This window comes from Lepidochelys olivacea (genome assembly GCF_965140295.1).
Source record: "Lepidochelys olivacea isolate rLepOli2 genome assembly, chromosome: 2".
Classification (NCBI taxonomy): Eukaryota; Metazoa; Chordata; order Testudines; family Cheloniidae; genus Lepidochelys; species Lepidochelys olivacea.
The window spans coordinates 120,196,508-120,220,652 of NC_140412.1; the positions used below are offsets into that span (position 1 = coordinate 120,196,508).

Below are 24,145 nucleotides of genomic sequence, written 5' to 3' on the forward strand. Positions count from 1 at the left end.
TATAAAAAAAATGCAGCAAAAAATAAATAGTATAGTGTTTTCTAGCACTGATAGTGCTCCCTGATTTTTTCTAGTATACATAGTGCAACCTACAGTGAGAGAATATCTCTCTGACTTCACCTACAGTGCTACTTGACATACAGTGAACCTAAAATTGTTCCTTCTCCCTTAGTTTTCCTTGCAGTGCATTTAAATTCCTCATTTAAATGCCTTTAAAATCCAGGTGAGCATTTTTTTTTCCCAGTCTTTGACATACAATACTGAATAGATGACGGGTTCTCCAATTGGGGGTCATGACCCTTCAGGGGGTCGTGAGGTGGTTCTGTGGGGGTCACGAGCTGTCAGCCTTGAGCCCACATTAAATTACATTTTAATTAACTCCCTTGTTTTTAATTGGGGGGGAGGGCGCGGCATGGCGTCACACTCAGAGGCTTCCCATGTGAAAGGGGTCACCAATACAAAAAGTTTGAGAACCACTGACTCTGTGGACCTGATTCCCCATTGCCCGGCCCCTAGCGTAGTCATGTGCACCAATACAAAATGAGCATATCATGCTGCTGTGGTAGAATTTTACACCCTCTTTGCACTAATGTAAATGACTGCACAATATCCAGGGCAAAGGAGAATCAGCTCTTTGTCACTATTGCACCAATTTGGGGTGTGGTCCTGCTAATACGTCTGCATTTGAATACCTAGTCCTATGGGACTACCCATGCGAGTATAAATTCAGAAAGTTACTTAAATGTGACAGGGGGGATTTAATTGCAGAAACAATAGATTTAGGTAGGTTTTAATTTTTCAGTGAAAAGTTGGCTAAAGCTTAATATCCAGACTCCAAAATTTCTACTACCAACACAAAATCCAGTAAACCCTGCAAAAATCCAGTTTCTTCTGTAAAAGCCTGGGAAAATCACTCTTTGTCTCTGTAAAGTGAAAGGTAGATAATTAAACATTGCAAGGAGGGATTGCTTTGCTCTTGTCTGCTGGTCTGAGCAGAATATTTTTGGTGTCCTACACTTCCTGCACTTAAGCAGCCAAGCTGTAAATCCATGGATACTGAAAAGATCTGGGACTTGGGGATTAGCTTTTGAGCAAGATGGCTGGTGGTCAGAGAAAATCTAGAAGTCAGAGATTTGTAGTGCTGGGTTTGATTTATATCATAGAGTATAACCTATATAATGATAATAAAAAAGTAGCAGTGCAGATTATCACCGAATTTGAAGTTTTAGTTGTGTGGAAAAGGGAGGAAGTTGAGCACGGGGAGGACTGGAACATGTTGACTCACAGGAAAGTACTGTCTGTGCACCAAGGACACAGAATTTAAATGTAATGGGGCAGTATGCAGGTATCAGGCCTTGAAAGGGTACCACAGAGAGTGTTATGGGTCCTGAGATCATCATGCTGCTGCAGTAGTGGAGTGACACAGACACCGAAGCTGTGGCTGACAGGTGACTGAGTTCTGTGCTGAGAGTGAGGGTCCGGGAGCACAGCAGAGAAAAGTGCAAAAGAAAATGGGAGTTACTGGGAAACCTGCTACTGGGTTTCAGGGTAGGGGAGAGATGAGCCCTATCCAGTAGCCTGAGGGAGAACCTAAAGTTGTTGTTGCTGCACTGAGGACCCATTGTAAGGTGAAACCAGTCCTGGGAACAACTGTTAAGGGTCAAAGCTGCTGTTAGAGAAAAGTGCCTGAGGGAATCCATCTGCATCTGGAACAGCCATTCTACCTAGACTGTAGGGCTGGAATTTTCAAAGGGGCCCAAGGGGTTAGTTCTGATTTGCAGGCATGCTGAGCATTCACAGCTGCACTTGAAGTCAGTGGGAGCTGTGCTCTGAAGATATGAAGTGCTATGTAAGGATAAGTACTCTGAAAGATCAGGTCCTAAGTGTCTCGGATTGGGCAACCAAAATTAGTGTATACTTTTGATCTTAATCTCTCTGCATAGGTGGCAGCCCCCCTCCTCCCCATGCCTCCTGCCCGCCGCAATCAGCTGTTTCACAGCATACAGGAGGTTCTGGGGGGCGGGGGGAGTGGAACTGGGCAGGCAGAGGTGGAGCGGGAGGTGGGAAGAGGTGGGGGAGGAAGAGGCGTGGTGGGGGTGGGGCCTTGAGGGAAGGGGTGGGGTGGGGGCAGGGCCTGGGGCAGAGCTGGGGGCCAGCACCCCCCAGCACATTGGAAAGTCGGCACCTGTGTGTCTCTGTGCCATAATTCCCCATCACTAAAATGAGGATAATGATCCCCCCCGCCCCACCTCAAAAGGGTGTTGTGGTTTATTTTCACAACATTTAATGTTTGTGGAGCCCTCAGATAGCATTGTGATGAGCACCATAGAAAAGCCTATGAGGACATTTAAAATTGACTCCAGAGCTGGGTTTGAATAGGGAGAAGTGGTCCATACATTGAACAGTGAAGAGAAAACAAAATTTTGAAGAGCTGCTCATTCAGTGAACACCATCATTCTGTGCACTGAGTGAGGCAGGGATCCTGTGAAAACAATAAAATGTGATCATGTAATTCATGACTGTATCGTAATGTTTACACAAAAGGGGACCGAATTAAGGTTGCCCAGGTAACTTTAATTCTGATATTTCCTAACTTTTTTGAGTACTTGACTTTGCAACCTAAATAGGGTTTATTTTACGGTGTTTTTGTGTGTGTAATCTAAGGGCACCTCTACACCAAAAACTTAAGTGGAGTTATATTAGGTCAATTTACAGTCACTGGTGCTTGTCTACACTACCCTCCTTGGATCAATGGTGTGTGTCCTCACCAGGAGCTCTTCCACCGACCTAAGAGGGGCAGTGTGGAGAGCTGAGAGCCTGGTCTCTCAGCTCTGCTGGTAGCTCCCTGCTGGAAGCCTGGCTGCCCCATAGGCTCCTGGGCTCCCAGCAGACTGCTCCCCACCCCGGCTCCCTGTTCCCTGCTGGGAGTGTGGTCCGGCTGCCCAGGGCTTCTCGCCCCAACTCCCAGGCTGGAGAGCGGGGCACTAGCTGGAACTGTGAAACTGTCAAGAGAGCTAACAGTTAATGTAAGTAATGCAGTGTCTACACAGACAATGTCGCCCTAACTACACCGACGTAAGCGCTTCGCCTCTCATGGAGGTAGAGTTATGATGTCAGTGTAGTAGGGCACTTACATCAGCGGGTTAAGGCTGTAGTGTAGACACTGACATATTTATTCGACGTAAGCTGCCTTACATCGATCTAACAGTATAGTGTAGACCAGGCCTAAGTATATGCCAGTGTTCGTTATAGTGTGATGAATTATTTATAACAATGGTTTGGCTTAATAAATGCACCTTTTTGTAATCTCAAAACATTTCAGAAATGCTAATTAACCTTGACAACACCTTTGGTAGGTATTATCTCCATGTTTCAGATAACATTGCTCTGCCTCAGCTTCCCTACGTGACTCGTCCAAAACCACACAGTCAGGAACAACTCTTGACTTCCTGTCCTCTGTTCTGACCACTAGACAGTGCTCTTTTTTTTAAAAAATCTACATTTTCTGACTGTCCCAAAGTATTTGCATCCAACAGCACAGCGCTTTATAGAAGAGGGATTTCAGAACCTCTTATAGCAGATCAAATCTAATATCGTGTCTCCATCAGTGGCCCATGTAAAATACGGCAGAGGCAGCAAAAGCCCCCCCTACACTGAATAATGCACCTGTTATTTGTTACTGGGCTTCCTTTGGTCTTCTCTAAACTAGAGATATTTATCATGCTAAGGGAAGTGTGGTTTCCATAGCATGATTGGACATATCTGCATGGGGGAAATTTCTACAGAATTGTCTACACACACAAGTTTTACCACTTTAATTATAAGGGGTACAGCTTCACCACCCCACCCCCTTTGTGTGGACAAAGTTATGCTGGTATAAAGGTATTTTTCTATAGTAGATTTCAAACTGCTTTACAAAGGAGGTCACTATAGAGTCATAGACTTCTTGCCAGAAGGGACCATCAAATCATCTTGATTGACCTGTACATCTCAAGCCACTAACCCTGCCCAGTTGTCACTACAATGATCTGTATAACCTGCATTAGACTGAATTATTCCAGCTTTCCAGATACTATTGTGTGCCATAGGCAGAGAATAGAGGGATTGAGGTGCTCCAGTGCCTGAGGCTCCTGCAATGGCAGGGAACTGATTGGTGAGATACAATTATCCCCATTGTACAGATGAGGAGACTGAGACATGGAGAAGTTAAGTGAAGTTCCCAAAATCACCCAGCAGACCAGTGGCAAAGCCAGGACTAGACTCTTCCCTTGTGGGATTGGGAATAAACAATCCGAGACTAAAGCAATTTATAGCCGTATAACTGCATCCCTGCTAGGAGCCATACCTGTCGAACTATTTCAGTCAACAGTCCCCCCCACACACACACACACACACAAAACCAGTACCATAACTGTGCGTAATCAGACCTGTTTTTAAAATAATTTACAGTCACAGTGTAGACTAAGTATAGATTGGCCTGACCCACTTTTAATGAAACGCTGTCAAGATCACATTGGACTCTGGTTCTGTAAAAGCAGAGCGGACTGCCTTAAATCATCTCATCAGGTCTACACAATGGCTCTAACAGGGTTACAACCAGTTAGAAAATTTCCCCAGCACAGAGATGCCCATTGTGACCGTGCACAACAATGCTCCAGGTACTTGACATGGGTGTGAAACACGGCTTGGATTGGACTTGCTTTCAGTAGGGCCAAGTGTTAGTTTAGGCTGAACCGTTTCAGCCTGCATCCGTTTAGTGACCGCGTGGGCAGCCCTGAGTCGGTTCAGACTGAAGCCGTTCAAGCAGTTCACCTGCTGCTGTCCCACAGTGCGCAGGAGACCTTTCAGAATCTGCTGGAACGCATCACGGCTGGGAGCTGCACTGGGCATTGTAGCTCGGGTACCTGGAGAACGTTGCAAGTGAGACTGTTTGTAGCAGCTCTGGGGTGAACCTGGGCCAAAGGAGCCATGGGTCGAACATGGACATGGACGTGCTGAGCCATCCGCACTTGGTGCAAGGCAGTTCAGTTAGGAGTGGATCAGGTGGCTGGTGTAGGCAAAGTCGTCAGGCTTTGAGAATGAGGATGTAAGCTTTGCTGACCTCTGCGGCCACTGCTTGTGTTTTTGTTTGGTTGGTTTTTGCGTTGTTTTTTTCAAATACACAGCTGCTGTATTCTGTATGTGTTGAGACTGTTTGTCTTTGTAGGGGAGGTGGACTCGGACTTGTCCTGGCCAGTGCAGGCTTTGGTATGCTGACTGCACCTATAATGGAGCTTCATAACCAGAAAGGCTACTTTCTGCACCATGTGATCTTCGCCTGCTGTACGCTCATTTGCATCATCTGTATTCTCCTCTTGCCGGAGAGCAAGAACCAAAACCTGCCTGAGAACATCCCAGACGGCGAACACTACACCAGGAAGCCCCTCCTGCCACACAAGAAAGGAGAGCAGCCCTTGCTTCTGACAAACTCTGAACTCAAGGATTACTCTGGCCTCCATGATTCGTCAGCTGTGGGCGACGGGGTGTCCGAGAATACCACTGCCAATGGGATGTAACTGGGCGGATTTTTTTATTTTATTTTATTTTTTTGGGACGAGCACTTTGGGTGGAGGTGTTTTGCATAGGTTTGCAGACCAGTGATGGAACAGATGGATACATGGGGGAATTCAACTCTGCTGCTAAAGTCATTTATTGTAGGAATCTTCAACTGGTGTGCAAATTACTTTTGAAAAGGTTATGGGGGAAAATAACGCATCTGAGAAAAGAACTGGCCGGAGATAACCCTTCCAAACTTTCCTTTCCTGGAATTAAATGTTTGTATTTATTTTGATTATCATTTTAAAGAAGCACTTTACTCCCCTTTCCTTTCATTGATCACATGAATGAAGCCATCTTCTTTCAAGAGGTGCAGCCATTCCAAAAAGAGAAATGGTGTGATGTTTTCTGCTTCCATCTTTGTCTTTTGTGTTTTGTTAAAGGAAAGAGGTATCTCTGCTGCAAAGTTGAATCCACTGAAACTTACACTAGTGCAACATTAGCTCTGCCTGTCTAGAAAGTCAAATCCCCCAGGTTGCCTGCTCTGTTTGTACGAACAACACAAACCCTGTTGTGATTCAAACTCTGACTGCATTTGATTTAGCATTAATTAGGTTTTGATCGTGTTCCCATATGTATTTAAAAGTTATTTTCTAAATTAGAGTTGATTTTGTACTGTAGTTAAAGCAGTCAGCAAAATACTACACAAATTAGCTTAGTTTTTTTCAGTCAGGATCAGCCTTATAAATTATCACAGTCAGCTCTTTTAGAGATTTCCTGCAAGTGATTAATAATAATATAAACAACGGAAATGTGTTGACCAACAGTGATAAAATTAGTTTTTACCAAGAATGGTTTTAATTAACAGGAGGTCCAGTATCTGTGTCCTAGTGATCCAGAGAATATTTCTGGTTAAAGGAGACAAAATGTAGGAGTATTGGTTACAATCTGAAATGCTTGCTCCAAAAGGGAGTTTAGCTGAAATTTCCACGAGTACAAGAGCTGTGACATTGGATGCCCTGATTGTTTAAAGCCTATTCTTATTTAAATGGATAAATATTTGAGTGACTATTAGAAGAAAAGGGAATGAATTGATTATTTAAATAAATACTGAAGATGAAAAAAAGAAAGGGCTGTTTAAAATGTTACTTAAGTAGAGGTCAAGAGGGCACTCCCTATGAAATGGGTCGTCTTTAATTATACATTTTAAAACCTCCTGTCCAAGCCAGAGTTGTAATTACTATATATTTTCCTGTCTCCTGTTTGCTATTTCTGACCCAAGAATGTGCTCTTGTAGACTCTCCCTTTAAAAAAAACAAACAAAAACACTATAGGATGACTTGTTTGATTAAAGTAATTTAAAATGCCTCTGCTTAGTAAAGTAAGAAGCAAATCGTTCATTTATTGTAAAGATGGCTTCTTGATAATAGCCAGGTGACCTCCTCCTTCCAGTCCCCAAGCCAGCAACAGATTTGCATTGGCCATCAGATTTTGATTCTTGTTGTGTGAATGTCTTAAGGATCTAGTTAATACAAGGACGTTCTGAGCTTAAAAGCGCTTTTGTATCATTGTGAACAATACCCCCACCGCTACCTTCCTTGCCTTGTCCATGCAGGCCATGCATTTTTGATTTGCCCAGTGGTACAGCCATTTAAATGAACAGAGCAGCAGGATGTGTAATGTTGTATTGAGCATCCATATGATTGCCACTTTGTTTGATGGACGTCTTGCATTCATAGGCATGGAAAGGCTAATCTGCACTTTCCTCTTCTTCCCTGCCCCTTCTTTTGCTCTATATATTGTCTGTTAACTACTGTACCTACTACTTACATCCTCCATTAGGCTGCCTTTGTCCTCTTGTAACCCACACAAAATCAGCAAGTCTGTGAGCAGTGTACTAAGCCGCACAGCCGCAGATGCTGATGAGTGCAAGAGGACGAGCAGGTCTGGAGAAGTGACAAAGATTGTTGTGGTTGGAAAATCAATGTTGTCTTAAAGCTGCTAACTTTTGTACAGAGGATGTGGACATTTGGGTTCTTTTGGAACCACATAAGAAACACTGGACCAGTTGATGGTAATTTTGCCTGGAGTTACGCTACTGTTTTCATCATAGTTAGACTTGCTGTGACCGCAACAGACCAATTTTTCTTACACTCTCTAGTTACTGAACGTTTTGAAAGTGGCCACCTCTCCTTCGTTTTGTTCTGCGTTCAGATTTTTGCAGTCTGCATTCACCTTGAAAATAAGGCCTTTCAGTTTGTGCAGTATTCATGTGCCAAATTTGTGTAATACCTTTTGCCTTTTATATGAAGCTTGTTACAAGCCACATATCAGGAGAAGTGGGTTTATATCAAAATCTAGAAAATAAAACAAATAATCATCAAGGGAAGGGGGCCTTGACGCAGGAGAGCAATAGAGAGAGCAGAAGATTGTTTGAAATTGGGCATGCACATAGGCTCAGAGTTGTTACACAGCACCTTGCAATCCATATACCACAGAACAGCTTTTCAGTTCACGACCTCCGTGCATATATACTCAGGCTACAGTACAAACCATGTTGACCTTTCACAAGCCTATTAGACGGATTGCATTTAGCACTGTTATGGTCCTGGTGTGTCATCGCTGTTGTCCACAGCACTTTATAGTTTCCTATTCTGGTGTTTGCTCTTTCATTACAAACAGTCCCAGCAAAAAGAACTGTTTAAACATATCAGCCTATTTATATAAGAAATAAATACATTAGGTTACGGGAGCACTTGGCAATTTTTTTAACTTAATTTTTGTGAAATTGACTCTTGTATTTTGTTTTGTTTTTTAATTTGCCTGAGATGAGGCATTTGGTACTGGTCCTTTAAAATGAGGTCCCAACACCTACAGTTTGCTTGACTCAGCCATGGCAAAAACAGTAAGTGATAGTCTGTCTCGATAGCTCTGTTATAGCTCATTTGAGAGGAAGAAAGCCTGTTTTTTAAAAAGATATGAGCCATCAGCTTTTGTGGAGTGTATCTGAGGCTGGAAAGTTTCTGGGGAGAGACAGACAGGTACTAAACGATGCAGGAAGTTATAAACAAACATCAGTTTCCTAATGTGTTCTGTCCAGTTCTTTGTACGGTTGGGTACTCTGGCAGTTTTTTAACAACTGTCTGTCAAGCCATAAGCTTCTCAGTCATGGTTCTCCACAGTGCAGAGGAAACACTTTTCTCAGCCGACTACTGTTCCCAGTCAACGCAACAAGGAAAACGTTCAGAGCTTTGCTGTCCGTTTAGGCCCATTTCTTTCCATGAGCCCTCAGTTATTCTAGCCCACTAGTGGGGTTTTTAGTTACCATTTAAGGGGTGTGTGTTTGTTTTTGTTTTTAGAATTTTTAAACAGAATGTGAAAATGGCATTACACTTGATCATTTTAAGGGGTGTTTTTTTCAGCAATGTTTCTGTTGCTAAACACAGTGAAAATAGATAAGACTGGAAAAACCATGTAATCTCTTTGCCACTTTTGAAAAGTGTTGTTTTGGTTAAGCAGGGTTTTGTTTTGTTTTAACATGGAAGTATTTTTCTTAAATGATGCCACTTCCTGGAGCCAAATGCTTCAAGAGCACCAAATTGGAAGCAGAAGTGCCATTAAATGAACTCTGTGAATGTCCAGTCAAATTGCACCTGTAGCTAGCACATAAAGACAACACTTAAGTGCGGGTTAATCTCCCACGCTTTAACTTAAAAAAAATAAATCCTCATTTTAACTGTATTGTGTGAAATGTCTTGGGAAAGGAGTACAGTGTGTTTATGTCTAGTGGATGAGACTTCCCTTCCCCCCCCCTCAGTTTCTGATGAAGTTTTATTAAAGAATGGTGTTACTGTATGTTTTGATCATGAGTAGTCTGGTGGTGCTTATTCATAGCACAAGCGTAAATCAAGTACTGAAAACAGTCTTACAAGCTAAATGTCTGCATGATGTTACATCTGTTGTACTACTGAAAAACTTTGTATGTAAATGTACAGAAATAAAAAGGTGTTGCCCCATTAGCATACTTCCTTTTGAATGTCTTTCTTGCCTTCGGTGCGATGAGTGTTTAATGCTGTGCTTTCCAAAACACCCCCGCTACTGAAGGAGTTGGATGAAATTTTTAAAACCTCCCGTAACAGCACTAACCCTTTTTATTTAAAAAAAAAAAAAAAAAAAGGATTCTCTAACTAAGGGTGCTTCAGCCACCACATGCCGCCTTAAGGTTGGGCTTCAAGGAAGAGGATATGTTGCAGCTGAAGCAGTTCTGCTGCTCAACTTCAAGTTCCATTTGCAGAAAAGACACAGTATGATCCACGGCCCTGGGACTCAGAAGACCAGGATTCTGTTTCTGACTTGCTGCGCAGCCTCGGGCAAGTCATTTCACTCATCCGTGCCTGTTTCTCCTCCTATGCTTCGTCTGACTTGTCTGTGTAGACTGTAAGCTCTTCAGGACAGGGGACTGTCTTACTCTTTGTACAGTACCTCTATACACTACTGTAATCTTACTGTTGCTAATAAAATTGATCTCTTCTGGGTTCTAGAGTCCACATGGAAGGAACCAAACAGTGCTGACTTTAGTTGGGGATAGACAAAGCATCCTTTTACAATAGGTTATTTCTGGGATCTAGCTGTATACAATAAGTAACATTTTCTACCTTCGTAATTTTAGACCAATCTGGTAAACTGAAGTGCTCCTCCCCACTGCTACTGAATTTGGCTAAAATATCAAGGCAAAAATATTGTTTACCTTAGTTGGCTACTAACCCAGAGGTCAGGCCAGCTGACTCTGTGTCTCGAGATGTCATCCAGTGCTTTAGTCAAACTTGAGAAGACAGCTGGCTTTAGGAAGATGAAGACCGCATACAGTTTGACAGCTTTGCCTTGAGTATCCCTAGCATATGCTATGAGGCTTGGGGAACCTTGATTGGTGATTGCATTGTCACCTATACTAGTGATGTATGTATGCATTCATTCACTGTGATTTCACAGAGGCTGGGAGCTGCTTTCACATCAGGAAAGCTGATTTGGTACATTTCATTTAGTTTTCCGTTGCCTATATTGCCTGATTCCCTCAGTACATTATTGCTGTTTCCTTGCAAGCATCTGGCAAGGAAAAGGGCAACTCATCCTTCTCACTTGCCTAAGGCAAGTGAGGTTGACACCATGACCCAAACTGTCATGAGGGCTCTGCTGAGTGAAACTGAGACACAATTTACATGTCCAATCATGTTGCATTTATGTCGCATTAGGGCCATATTTATCCCTTCCCCCACTAGGACTAGAGAAAAAGGAGCCTTCCCACATCTGTTGTGCATATTGCACAAGACCCAGGGACAATCGCAATCTCTGCACTTTTAGGAGCACAAGGACAGCTCTCTGCAGGGCCACATATTGCTCCAAAGAGGGTGGAGTGGTCCAACCTGCCTCAACTAGCCAGGGAGCACCCTGCACTATCCAAAGGGATGCTTCAGCATACATGCTTCTACCTGAACACCGGTGGGGGGGGCAAGAAGGGAAAGTACAACCTGAGAGACAATCTCTCTCAGCTCCCCCAGGGCAATGCTGGCTCCATATGCCAGTGTGAAGCAGTATACTCCAGTGGCTAGGGCACATGACTGGGAGTCAGGAGATACGGGTTCCTGGCTTTGACACTGACCTGCTGTCTGACATCTTGCAAGTCATTTCATCTCTCTGTGCCTTTGATTCCCCTCTGACCCTCTGTCTTGTCTATTTAAGACTTTAAGCTCTGAGGTAGGGGCTGTGTGTGTGTATAGTGCCATGGGTCCTAAACTCACTTGGGGCCGCAACTTGGTGCTATAATACAATTTGTTAAATCATATTGACTCTGGCTAATTATAATTTAACCATTAGTGTATACGCTCTTGAGAAGAATTCACATGCTTTGTGGCCAGCAAAACAATGCTTGATGAGGATGGAGTTTGTACTGTTCTGTCTAAAATGCATTGCTTAGAAACACAGGTGGTGAATGGTGACCAGGGAATGAGACCACTTAGTATAGTGCATAAATACACAACAGGAAAGTTAAGGCTGCTGATCTGAACTCAGTTTCCAGGTTTATCAATAAAATCACAACCTTAGCTCTGAATTAACACAGCTTTTGGTTGATCATAGAAGTGTAGGATGGGAAGGGACCCAAGAGGTCATTTAGTCCAGTCTCCTGCATGCAAGACAGAACTAAGTAGTAACTACTGACAGGTGTTTGTCTAACCTGTTGGTAGAAACCTCCAATGATGGAGATTCCACAACCTTCTTAGGTAATTTGTTCCAGTGCTTAACTGCCATGACAATTAGGAAGTTTTCCTAATGTCCAACCTAAACTGCCTGTGCTGCAGTTTAATCCCACTGCTTCTTGTCCTATCCTCAGAGGTTAAGGAGAATAATTTTTCACCATCCTCCTTGTAACAACCTTTTATGTACTTGAAATTGTTATGCCCCAACCCCCCCTAGTCTTCTCCAGCCTAAACAAACCTAATTTTTTCAATTTTTCCTCATAGGTCATCTTTTCTAAATCTTTAATCATTTTTGTTGTTCTCCTCTGGACTTTCTTCAATTTGTCCACATCTTTCCTGAAATCTTGCACCCAGAACTGGACATAGTACTCCAGCTGAGGCCTTATCAGCATGAAGTAGAATGGAAGAATTACTTCTCCCAGAATGATGATTGCTGCTTTTTTCTTTTTTTTAAATAAAGTGTTACACTGTTGACTCATTTAGTTTGTGATCCACTGTAACCCCCAGATCCCTTTCCTAGGCAGTCATTTCTCATTTTGTACACATGCAACTGATTGTTCCTTCCTCAGTGGAGTACTTTTCATTTGTCCTTACTGAATTTCATCCTCTTTATTTCAGACCATTTCTCTAATTTGTCCGGATCATTTTGAATTTTAATCCTGTACTCCAGAGCACTTGCAACCCGTCCCAGATTGGTATTGTCCACAAACTTCGTAAGTGTACTCTCTATGCCATTATCTAAATCATTGATGAAGACACTGGACAGAAGTCGACCACCCCACTCAATATGTCCTTCCAGTTAGACTGTAAGCCACCCATAACTACTCTCTGGGAATAGTTTTCCAACCAGTTATGCACCTACCTTATAGTAGTTCCATCTAGGCTGTATTTCCCTAGCTTGTTTATGAAAAGGTCATGTAAGACTTCTGATACTGTCTCACTAAAATCAAGATATACCATATCTACCCCTTCCCGCTATCCACAAGGCTTGTTACCTTGTCAAAGAAAACTATTAGGTTGGTTTGACATAGTTTGTTCTTGACAATTTGATACAGTTACTTATCACCTTATTATCTTCTAAGTGTTTGCAAATTGATTACTTGATCCATTATCTTTCCAGATACTGGTCTCTAATTCCCTGGGTTCAACTGAGGCCAGGTGAAAGCATAGGTTTTGGTCCTTACCTTTATACTCTTATTGTAGAAACAGGGGCTGGCAACAGATACTATGTATTATAATTTATTTATCAAAAAAACTCTGAGCAGAGACTAGATATAATCAGAGGTTGAAGTTGTATTCTCTAAATAAGCATTATTTGCTATATCTACTTTTTAACTACTGACCATAAAACCATAATAAACTAGGCTGAGATGGCTTTTCTAGAGCCTGCCAACTTCTTTGTTTCCAGGGAGCTATTCTAGCAGCATTAATATTTTATACTTATAGTGGAGACTTTCCATGCACACCAGTGTGAGGTTTGCTACTTTACAGATGGGGAAACTGGTTATGCAACTTCCTCACTGTCACAGAGCAAGTCAGGGGTTGGACGGAAATAGAATTTGTGTCTCCTGACCTTCAGTGCCCCACTGTTCAATCATGAGAAAATTCTGCCTTTGTGCTACTAGAACTTAAACCCTCAGGTTTTTTTAGGTAAGATTCTCATACACTACTTCAGAAACTCCCTTTTAATAACAGCTTGCACATGTATAGCATCTTTCACTTAAGGATTTGAAACTGTTATTTAAGCTTTGAGAGAGAAAGCACAGAGGGCTCAGTGAAGGGAAAGATGAAAAAATCCTAATTTCCAGCCCATTCAGCATATTGACAACAATCACTGGGAATAAAGACTCATCTCTACAGCCATCAGGTTTCCACCGGTCGCTTACATCAGTGTTTTTCAAACCGTGGTATGTAAGGCGCTAGGTCGCCTTGCTCTGGTCAGCACCACCAATCGAGCCAGTAAAAGTCCCGTCGGCGGTGCTGCCTTGCTAAGGCAGGCTAGTGCCTACCTTTTCCGACACCACGCTGCACCCCAGAAGTGGCCAACAGCAGGTCCATCTTCTAGGCATGTGCCCTGCCCCCGCCCTGAGCACCGTCTCCACACGCCATTGGCCAGCTCCCAGCCAATGTGAGGTTGGTGGGGGGGGCGTGCCTGCGGGCAAGAGTCACGCAGAGCCACTTGCAAGCCTCTGGCTAGGAGCCAGACCTGCTGCTGGACACTTCCAAGGCGCAGCACAATCCACAGTGTACCCTGGCTGCACCGTTGAAAAGGAGCCAGCAGAGGTAAGTCTGTGCCCCAACCCTGCACCCACATCCCCAGCCCTGAGCCACCTGGAACCCCTTCCTGCACCCCAAACCCCTCATCCCCAGCCCTGATCCCCACCTGCGCCCCAGCCCAGAGTCCCCTCCCACACCCTGAACCCCTCACTCCCAACCCTCTTCCCAAGCTCTGAGCCCCTCCCACGCCAAACCCCTCATCCCCAGCTCCGTTGGGTCGCGGGCATCAACAATTTTCTTCAACTGGGTCCCCAGAAAAAAAGTTTGAAAACCACTGCCTTACATAATGCCTGTGTAGAGTTACTTATTCCAGTGCCCTTAATGTCAAACTACCCCACTGTATTTTCCCCTGTTCAATACCCTTCTAAAGTGAAGCTCTATTCTGAAGAGTGTAAAAGTGGCAGTGTGGTGGTCCATGGCTATTGCATCTAACTCAGGGGTCGCCAACCAGCGGCACGTGAGCTGATTTTTAGTGGCACTTTGCTACCAGCCAGGGTCCCGGCTGCCGGCCTCGATGGACAGACCCCCGGGCCAGCAAAGGGCTGAGCAGGGCTGGCGGACGGAACCCCAGACTGGCAGCTGGCTGAGCAGCAGCAGACAAGACTCTGGATACATAGCGCATACTTACTAAGTAATGAAGCACACTTTAGGATCAAACATTTATTTCCTTTTCAGTGGAAAATTCCTTTCCCTTTGGAAAGAACAAATTTCTGCCATTCTCCCACCATACTGCAAATGAAAGTGATGTCAATATGACTTCCTTTTATTTAATTTGCTGATTTTTCACAATAGCATGCCAGGCTTTCACATAAGCACTAGAAGAGATTTGTTTTCTCTTTCTCTAATTATGATACATAGTATGTTACATGTGCAACTAAAATGCAGAGAACATTCCTGACTGATTACAATTTCTAGGTAGGTCAAGCTCCATGCATACACAAGTTTCCAATATCTTGCTTAACTCACAACATTCCTCCCCATATCCCTCAATCCCCTTTCTCTACCATCAGACCATCTCTAACAAAGCAGAGGAACTCAAAAAGTTTGGAAGAAATACATTTTTAAGTTCTGCTCAAGTTTGGTCCAAACAATTTTGTAAAACAAACACAACGTTCCAAAATATTAACTCAGTGTCTGTCAATATGGAAACCCAGTCAGTTTATTTCTTTTTTAAAAAAGTAACAAATTAGCTTACAATGATGCAAAGTTAGAACTTCTCTGGAAAAGCCATCATTTCTTCCTTGATTCTGTTCTCTATGTGTAATGTGAAACTGCTGTCTGTATTCTGAAGATTGTAGCTGACGAAGATCTGTTTTTTAGTCTTCCTGGCTAAAATACAAAACCAAGAACAGTCATCCGTTACTCATTCCTATATTAGTGCTGGTAGTAATCAAACATTTTATGGAGAGAAAGGAGGCAAGTTTTCCATTCTGCAATACAAATGCACTGACCTGGACCAACCACCTCTAAAGTAGTCGTATAACCTATATATCTACTCAGTGTGGCTTGTTGGCTAAAAACCTTAGGTAGCAGACAGCGATGAGTGCTGTGCGGCAGATATGGCAGTTAGGTTAGGGCCTGATTCAAAGTCCACAGTAGTTAATGGAAAGGCTTCAATTGGCTTTGGATCAGGCTCTTAAACATAATGTAGTTCAAGATAAATTATAGGTTATACTGGACTCCTTACCAGATTACACAGACTAAATTGAAGAGATAATTTATGCTCAAAGATGCTTTGGGGAGGCGGGGGGATAGAATTAAGTAATTAGACATTCAAAAAAGCCTAGTAGAGAAATGCTAGGATAATCTAATGATAAAGTAGATACCATATTACCTGATCTATGTACATTATACCAGTTATTTTCCATGGCAGACCTAACAGTGGTGGTTAAAAAAAAATAAATCCCCAAACTGTGGAAAGATGGCTCTAAATGATCAGCAGGGGAATGGATGACATGAAAAAAAGTTACAGTATAGAAAATAGACTTCCTAATTTTGATAAAATAATACCTAGGCACTCATACAATGCCATCTTTAATGAACTGTGCAAACTAAGCAATGGGTGATATGTAGGCAGCTTGGGAAACCTGAGGGACAAAAACTGAGTTGCCCAAAATGGTAACTGGTGACAGGCTGAGATCCATAAAGGTATTTAGGCTCCTGTCACTGAAATAAATTGCAGTGTTATTGTAGCCCTGTTGATCCCAAGATGAGAGAGAGACAAGGCAGGTCAGGTAATACCTTTTTGGAAGTGAGGAGCCCTTGTAATCTTATTCATGGTGTCAGAGCCAGAAAAGAACTCAGGTGTTTTGAGCTACCAGTCCCATGCCCCTTTTGTATATAGGGCCCAATCTGGCAAAGCACTTAAATACAAACTTAAATGCTTTGCTGAAGCATCACCTTAGTACATCACTCTCACGTATCTTGGGAGACTGACCAGTCCTCGCTTATAGACAGCCCCCCAACCTGAAGCAAATACTCACCAGCAACCACACAACAAAAACACTAACCCAGGAACCTATCCTTGCAACAAAGCCCGATGCCAACTCTGACCACATATCTATTCAAGTGACACCATCATAGGATCTAATCACATCAGCCACGCCATCAGGGACTCATTCACCTGCACATCTACCAATGTGATACATGCCATCATGTGCCAGCAATGCCCCTCTGCCATGTACATTGCCCAAACCGGACAGACTCTACGCAAAAGAATAAATGGACACAAATCTGACATCAGGAATCATGACATTCAAAAACCAATAGGAGAACACTTCAACCTCTCTGGTCACTCAATAACAGACTTAAAGGTGGCAATTTTGCAACAGAAAAGCGTCAAAAACAGACTCCAACAAGAAACTGCTGAACTGGAATTAATTTGCAAACAAGATACCATTAACTTGGGTTTGAATAGAGACTGGGAGAAGCTGGGTCATTACACAAATTGAATCTATTTCCCCATGTTAAGTATCCTCACACCTTGTCAACTGTCTGAAATGGGCCATCTTGATTATCACTACAAAAGTTTTTTTTTCTCCTACTGATAATAGCTCATCTTAATTAATTAGCCTCTTAGAGTTGGTATGGCAACTTCCACCGTTTTATGTTCTCTGTATATATATCTTCTTACTATATGTTCCATTCTATGCATCTGATGAAGTGGGCTGTAGCCCACGAAAGCTTACGCTCAAATAAATTTTGTTAGTCTTTAAGGTGCCACAAGTACTCCTGTTCTTAGTACAAAAGTCAGTCCTGAACACAAAGCCACAACTAACAAAGGAAACAGCATGACAAATGCTTGAAATGGCAATGGGAGAAAGAAATGTACACCGCAGATTTCCAAAGAGGACAGACAGGTGTCTTCCTTTCATAAATTCTTTCACTTAGACCGTACAGGAACAAATAACTTTTCTGCGTACCAAACTAGATATTAATTTAAGACACGATTGTTCCCCAGAATATTCCAAGTATTATCTTCTGTATCTTAAAAAAAAAAAGATAGTCAGGAATTCCTAAAAAATCTCAATCCATCTCAGCCAGCTGGAAAATCAAGGACAGAAAGACTGTACTCTTCTGAATTTCTCTTTTAAAAAGCAATTTTGAGGCTGTTTCATTATTATACCAATCAATTCAATTGACTTATCTTATATTCTAATAGAACGATCAACTTCCTCTTGGCTCAGTGAGACGAGGGAGCCCTATGACCTGCTTCTGAAACGGATTCATTTTCTTTTTAACAATTCGCACAATAACATTAATGGAATGTGGCTTGTTGCGCTAATATGCTACAACTTGAAAAACAAGCATGTCTGCCCTGGTATTGGCCCCTGTGGTACAAAGCCTCGTGTTATCATCAAGGCTTAAAAATTCTCACATTAAATAACTGGAGTACTAATTCTAAACTGAAAGTTGAATTAATTGCCACACCACTTTAACTAACAGACTGAGTTGTGAATTACTTCTGCACCATGTCTGGCCTTAGTCGTCTGGAAGAGACCATGAAATGCAGTTTCCAATGCTTGTGAATGCTACTGGTCCGTTGACGCTTTTTGCAAGAGTAGTCCCGTGTCCTGGTTGAAACTCCAATAGGACAGTTAAATCCTGCCCCCATCTAATTTGCCCTGCAGAGTCAACAGGATATATGCCCTGCTCATTGTATTCCCTTGAAATGAGAAGAGAAGGGGAGATTTTGTACACAAAATACTACAGTGATCTCTGATGTTACTCTGCCTCCTCATCCCCTCAGAGGGGTGAGATCTGCAACTTCAAAGAACTGGATGGGTTTTGTGCATCTCAAGCTAGTGAAACTAGGAAAATTAGGAAAAACTTTTTCACTAGGAGGGTGGTGAAACACTGGAATGCGTTACCTAGGGAGGTGGTGGAATCTCCTTCCTTAGATATTTTTAAGGTCATGCTTGACAAAGCCCTGGCTGGGATGATTTAGTTGGGGATTGGTCCTGCTTTGAGCAGGGGGTTGGACTAGATGACCTCCCGAGGTCCCTTCCAACCCTGATATTCTATGATTCTATAATTCTATGAAACATCGACCCAGATCCTTAAAGGTATGTAGGTACCTAACTCCCCTTGAAATGAATGAGTTCAGTGCCTGAATACCTTTGAGGATCTGAGCAGTAGTTCTACAGCTAGCTGATCCACAGCCACACAGAGCAGATGCCATTCCATGGAGCCTGCCTGCTCCCCTTTAACCTAGGCAGCATGACTAGCTCTTGAGCTGTACCGAGCACAGCAAGTCCTTCTACACAGCAGAAACGCTGGTTAACCAGCAATGAGATCCACAGCATCCCGATTCACAATCTCAACATTGCAATAGTCTTGGAGAAGAAAAGGTCCTGTAGGATTGGGAGAGGCCACAAACATGGAGGAGAGTTACTGCTCCCCAACTCACGGACTTACCACTCCTGTTCTGACCACTTGTGCTCTCACCTATAATGTGGGTAGAGGGGAGCATTCAGTTAATGGGTTCACTTTCTGGCCTACAGCACTGCTGTGAGCTATTGGACAGATGCCCCATTTCACTGCTGGGTGAAGAGATTCCTGTGTGCATATGTCCATTTCCTTAAATCTGCAATCTGGGCCAATAATTTGTAGAGTGCTTCGGGATCTTTCTGGCTGAAGAGAGCTGTAGAAAAGTAGGATGTAGAGTAGCCTTTATTTACGCCTGCACAATTCTGCACATGTGTGCGTGCAGGCATCGGTGCTGGCATCTGCAGAGTGCAGGCGTGTGCACATTAAGCTGCCTAATCCCTGTGCATGCGTATGGAAGCGATGAAAGACTATGTAAAGTGCCTGTGCAAGTGTTTGGGGCGAGGGAGTGGATAGGGAGAGGCCTACCTGAACGTTTATTCCTGTCCCGTATTAATCGCTAAACAAAACACGGGGATTACTGAAATGCAAAGCCCTCATTATATTCGTTATCAATAATGTCCCTCAGCAGCGGTGCCAGGAGATTCCTAGGATAACACTCCTATTACCAGCAATGAAACCTAGTGCTTCTGCCTTTCAAACGCTGTAGTACAGCAGAACCTCAGAGTTACAAACTGACCTGTCAACCACACACCTCATTTGGAACTGGAAGTATGCAATCAGGCAGCAACCGAGACGGGAGGGGGGAAACAAACACAGTACTTTGTTAAACAAACTACTAAAACAGTGAAGGGAAAGTTTAAAAAAAGATTTGCAAGGTAAGGAAACTGTTTCTGTGCTTGTTTCATTTAAATTAAGATGGTTAAAAGCAGCATTCTTCTTCTTGTTTCAAAGCTGTATTAAGATAATGTTCAGTTGTAAACTTTTGAAAAAACAACTGTCATGTTTTGTTCAGAGTTACGAACATCTCATGGTTACGTACAACCTCCATCCTGATGTGTTTGTAACTGAGGTTCTACTGCAGCTATATAGATGTAGAGAACGGTAGCACTGTCTCAGTAAGGTATTTAAGCACATGCCTAACTTTAAGCAGGTGAGCAGTAGAAATGTGAAAAGTTAGGCATGAAGAATTCAAAGCCATAGAATAAAAGCTTTTCCTCAAGAATGATTCACTCTAATACTTTGCTTTAACACAATGCAAGCTTCAAGCATGGTCAGACAATATTTAAGCTCATGTCTACATGAGACAAACATATGCCTCTTATTGAGAAGTCAGACAACATTATTTGTAGTGACAGCAAAGGTGATTCATTGCCAAAGATGTGAGGTGAGAGCAAAAACAACCACAGAATTTAAAAAGTACAAGTATGTTATAAAACATCTGAACCATTCAAGAACGCACCTAGTCGCTGGGCTAGAGAATTTGAGATGGTGTCAGAGGCACCTCCCAGGAGTGATGTAGACACTGGAATGGAGTCCTGAAAAGAAAGCAAAGAATCAGTTATTTATTCTGTACTAAAATTAGCTATTTTTCCCCGAGGAGATGGCTGCAAGTAATAAGTCACAACAATACTCACTTTTTCTGTTTTGGTTTTAAAAAAGAGGAATCCCAAAAGACTTACATTTCCTACAGTCATTTGAGTCCCTATGTCCTAGCATGTCAAGGTGAACTCCACCAAAACAACAACCAACCAAATCACAGTGTCCTTTACATTATATAAAGATGGTGGAGGGGAGTTTCAAAACACCAAGGAGCGCTTACAATGAATTTGTAATTACACTGACTAGTATTCCCAAATCCCTGAGGCACTTTTGAAAATCTCCCCTGGTGTCTACAATATTTTTATACAGTGTATCCATTAAAATAGTCTTTAATTACACACACACATACTATTTCACAAATAATACAATATACAGTTTTTAAAAAAGAAAAATTCCATAATCTGGAAATACTTGAGTAAACACCACCTAAATATCCTTCCCATTCAAGAATCCAATTCTGCAACCCTTGCTTACGCTGAGAAGTAAACAAGTAATTTCATTGAGACTACTCACATAATTGTTACTTATTGAGGAGTGCACAACTGGGCCGTCACTGAGGCATGGGCTCCTATGAAGCCTGTCACTGAACAAACACTGCCTCATAAAAATCTTTATGCACTGGACACATTTTCAAGTGTGTGTACCACTGTGCACAGTCTGACTATGTCTACATTGCAATTAGACCATCCAGAGCTGGCCTGTGCCAGCTGACTTGGGCTCATGGGGCTTGGTCTGTGAGGGTGTTTAATTGCAGTGTAAACATACCCTATGAGGAAAGTTTCCTACACAGTCCTGCCCATTTAAAGTGTGCTATATTGGCAGTAAATGATGAAGGGCTCCTAACACAATGGGGTCTTAGTGCATACCTGGAGCTCCTAGAGGCTGCCCCAATCCAAATCACAACACATAGCCATAGACTTTAAGGCCAGAAGGCCTGAGCATGTGGGCAAGACGCACCTGGGAAAGAATTTGCTGTAGTAACTCAGAACCCTGCCCATCTAGTGTCCCATCTCTGGCTTTTGGAGATATTTTTGAATTAATCAATTCAATCCCCATTTACTTGCTCAAAGAGGTATCGTTCCTTACTATGTAGTAAATAAGATGTACTCTTCCACAGACCTGTCTCATTCAATGCCCAGATCTTGAATCCGCTAAAAAAAATTACTACACAGTCAAAATTGTCATGCTGGCACAGCCTGCTATGTCCCCCTTGGGAATACTGGCAAATTGTTGTCACATATATTGCAATTGTCAAAATCTACTACAGATGAGCAAAGTGCAATTTTCAAAGGCTTATACTGAGCCAAATTAGCCAGCCAGTTTGTTGAATGGAGCATTAAAATGGGAGTCAAGAGACCTGGATTCTAATCCTGGCTCTGCCCACTATCCTGATGCAAGACGTTGGGCTGTTGTCTCTCTTCAATTCTGTGCCTCAGTTTCCCCCATCCATAAAATGGGGATAACACTTACTTTCTCCTGTAACGCACTGTGAGAGCTACAGAGGAAAAAATGGTCCAATACAACACCCACTGAAATCAATGGGAGTCTTTCCATTGACTTCAGTAGTTTGACCGAATCCTCTAAGAGTTAAGAATCATGATAACACTTGAAGACACTTTTCTGTCAAATTTTACCCATTTCTCTGCCAAATAAATATACTTACACCCTCCATCTATTTGACAAGATGCTGCAATGAAAGGGAATATTCCCTCTCCCTCCCACATAAACTCTTCTAGTTCTCAAAAGCTGCTCAACTGTTCATCCTAAAATTTCAACTCTTGGGAGGGAAGTTCAGCAAAGGTATAAATGACAGAAAAGGGGTTCAAAGGGAAATGCTTGGGTAGTGTGTAGACTAGAAAAATAAATAGTAGGTAAAATTTTCAGAAGCATTTAATCATGTAGGAGCCTACATCCCATTACTAAAAGTAAGTCTAATTGAAAGTAATGGAATTTAAGCTCCTAAATAGGTGCTTTTGAAAATTTTACCCCGGCCTGGCCTACACCTAAAACTTAGGGCTGGGTTATCTAATGTTAGGTTGGCTTGGCTTAATTACAATGCATAGGGCATGCAGGCCCAGGCACCGCCTCTCAGAAAGATGGATTTAATACAGCCACATAAGAACCCCTTCTATTGCTGTAGTAAGTGCCTATGCTACATCAGTTTTAGGTGGGAAATGATGTTTAAACACCGGGGGTGGAGGGGTGGAGCTGCCTACCCCCCAGCACCTCTTGCTACAGCCCTAGTTGCGTCTACACTGTGCGACCAAGTTAGGCCAGCCTAACCCCCAGTGTAGACACAGCTAAGTCAATCGTCCTTGGATGAATTCTTCTGCGGACCTAGTTGTTGCCTCTGGAGGGGATGGGTTGACTACAGGGATGGCCAGACCCCGTCCCTCGCTGGAGCAAACACCGACCCTACCGTGCGCCGCTGGAGCCTACCCAGCCCCCACTGCGCAACTTGGCACCTCCACCTGGGTTTGCCAGCGGTAGAACTGCATTAGCCCGCCCCATCCTCAGCTACCCCCTAGGCGGGCCAGGCCCCGTTCACACCACGTCAAAGGGGATCCGGCCTGTTTACACGAGGGTTTAAAACGTGGCAGGCGCTAAAACCCGCTTTGCCAACACCGTCCTCGGGGGACCGGGCCCGCCGGCCGTCTGCCAGCCCCGGGGGTCCCGCGGGGGAGGGGCCGGGGCTCTGCGGCCCCGGCGGAAAGGGAAGGGAGGCGGGGGCAGGAGGCCGGAGAGTGGGGAGCGCGGGGCACTCACGTGGGGGCTGCACATGGCCACAGCCAGGCTGCGGAGCGCGGGCTCCGCCCCCACCCAGAGGAAGAGCGAGTCCCGCAGCCGCATGGCGTGGAAGTGCACGAGCTGCTCCCCCGCGCGCCCGCAGAAATCGTGCAGGGAAATCCCGGCCGGGGGCGCTCCCTCCGGCGCGTGGCGCGGGGACCCCGCCGCCGCCGCCGCCGCCTGCTGCTGCTGCTGCTGCGGCTCCATCCGCCTCGCGCCCGGCCGCGCGCCCGGTCTCGTCTGCCGCTGCCAGGCCAGAGCAAACGATCCCCGAGCGCAGGCCTGGCCCTTGCCGCGCCCGGCGGCGGTGGGCAGGGAGCCAAACCTGGCCCGCGCCACGGGAGGGTAGCTGGGCTCCTCCCCTCCTCCCCTCCTCCCCCCCCCCCTTGCTCTGTCCCCCCCCCCTTGCTCTGTCCCCCCAGGTTGTTCCCAGCTGCCCCGGCCTTATTCCCGCTCTCAGCCTTCACCCCCAGCTCCTGTCCCTGCAGCCCCCCCGGGCGCCCCCTGAGCTGAAGCTGGGGGTGCTCAGGGCCTCTAAAATCTGGCTGCCCCGCTGCAACCCGTGCCGGGGGCCTTCTGCTGCAACCCCCACTTCTCCTTCAGGGCGTCGGCTTTGGTCCAAATCGGAGATGGGCCTTGGGCACTGAGGGTCCCCGTATTGTACCCGACCTATGCGGGGGGTGGGGGGAGGCGGTGTGGACATGTAAAGGCAGCGCTCTTCAGTCCAAGCCTTCTTACTTCCACATCCATCACGTTCCGGCAGGATCTGGCTAAGGTTTAGGGCCACGCCACGGGCCCCCGCTCCTGGAGGCACAGGAGCATATCACAAGCTCAGCTTTCTTTTCAGGGTTGTGAAGCGGTGAAAC

At 44.1% G+C, this 24,145-nt stretch overlaps 2 protein-coding genes across 3 annotated transcripts in view; one reads left to right on the plus strand and one right to left on the minus strand.

Moving 5' to 3' along the window:
- SLC22A23 (solute carrier family 22 member 23) overlaps positions 1 to 9,559 on the plus strand; it is a gene marked incomplete at its 3' end in the record, with an annotated part of 165,984 nt that extends 156,425 nt beyond the window's left edge. For both annotated transcript variants that reach the window (XM_084618071.1, XM_084618072.1), the window contains one exon: positions 5,207 to 9,559. In XM_084618071.1, coding sequence (XP_084474197.1) covers positions 5,207 to 5,555 — 349 coding nt within the window. The remainder of the gene's footprint in view (positions 1 to 5,206) is intronic.
- Positions 9,560 to 14,708: 5,149 nt separating this feature from the next.
- On the minus strand, positions 14,709 to 23,589 carry PSMG4 (proteasome assembly chaperone 4). The gene is made up of 3 exons (XM_084620571.1): positions 23,259 to 23,589; positions 20,353 to 20,428; positions 14,709 to 15,392 (listed from the first exon to the last, which is right to left on the minus strand). The coding sequence occupies exons 1-3, from the start codon at positions 23,484 to 23,486 to the stop codon at positions 15,271 to 15,273; spliced, it is 426 nt and encodes a 141-aa protein (XP_084476697.1). The 5' UTR covers positions 23,487 to 23,589; the 3' UTR covers positions 14,709 to 15,270.
- Positions 23,590 to 24,145: the final 556 nt, after the last annotated feature.

Coding starts and splice junctions, on each gene's coding strand:
- PSMG4 (XM_084620571.1), bottom strand. CDS start 23,486: ATGGAGCCGCAGCAGCAGCAGCAGCAGGCGGCGGCGGCGGCGGCGGGG. Junction 20,429..23,258: donor TGGCCATGTGCAGCCCCCAC/GTGAGTGCCCCG, acceptor CTTTCTTTTCAG/GACTCCATTCCAGTGTCTAC. Junction 15,393..20,352: donor TTCTCTAGCCCAGCGACTAG/GTGCGTTCTTGA, acceptor TTTGTATTTTAG/CCAGGAAGACTAAAAAACAG.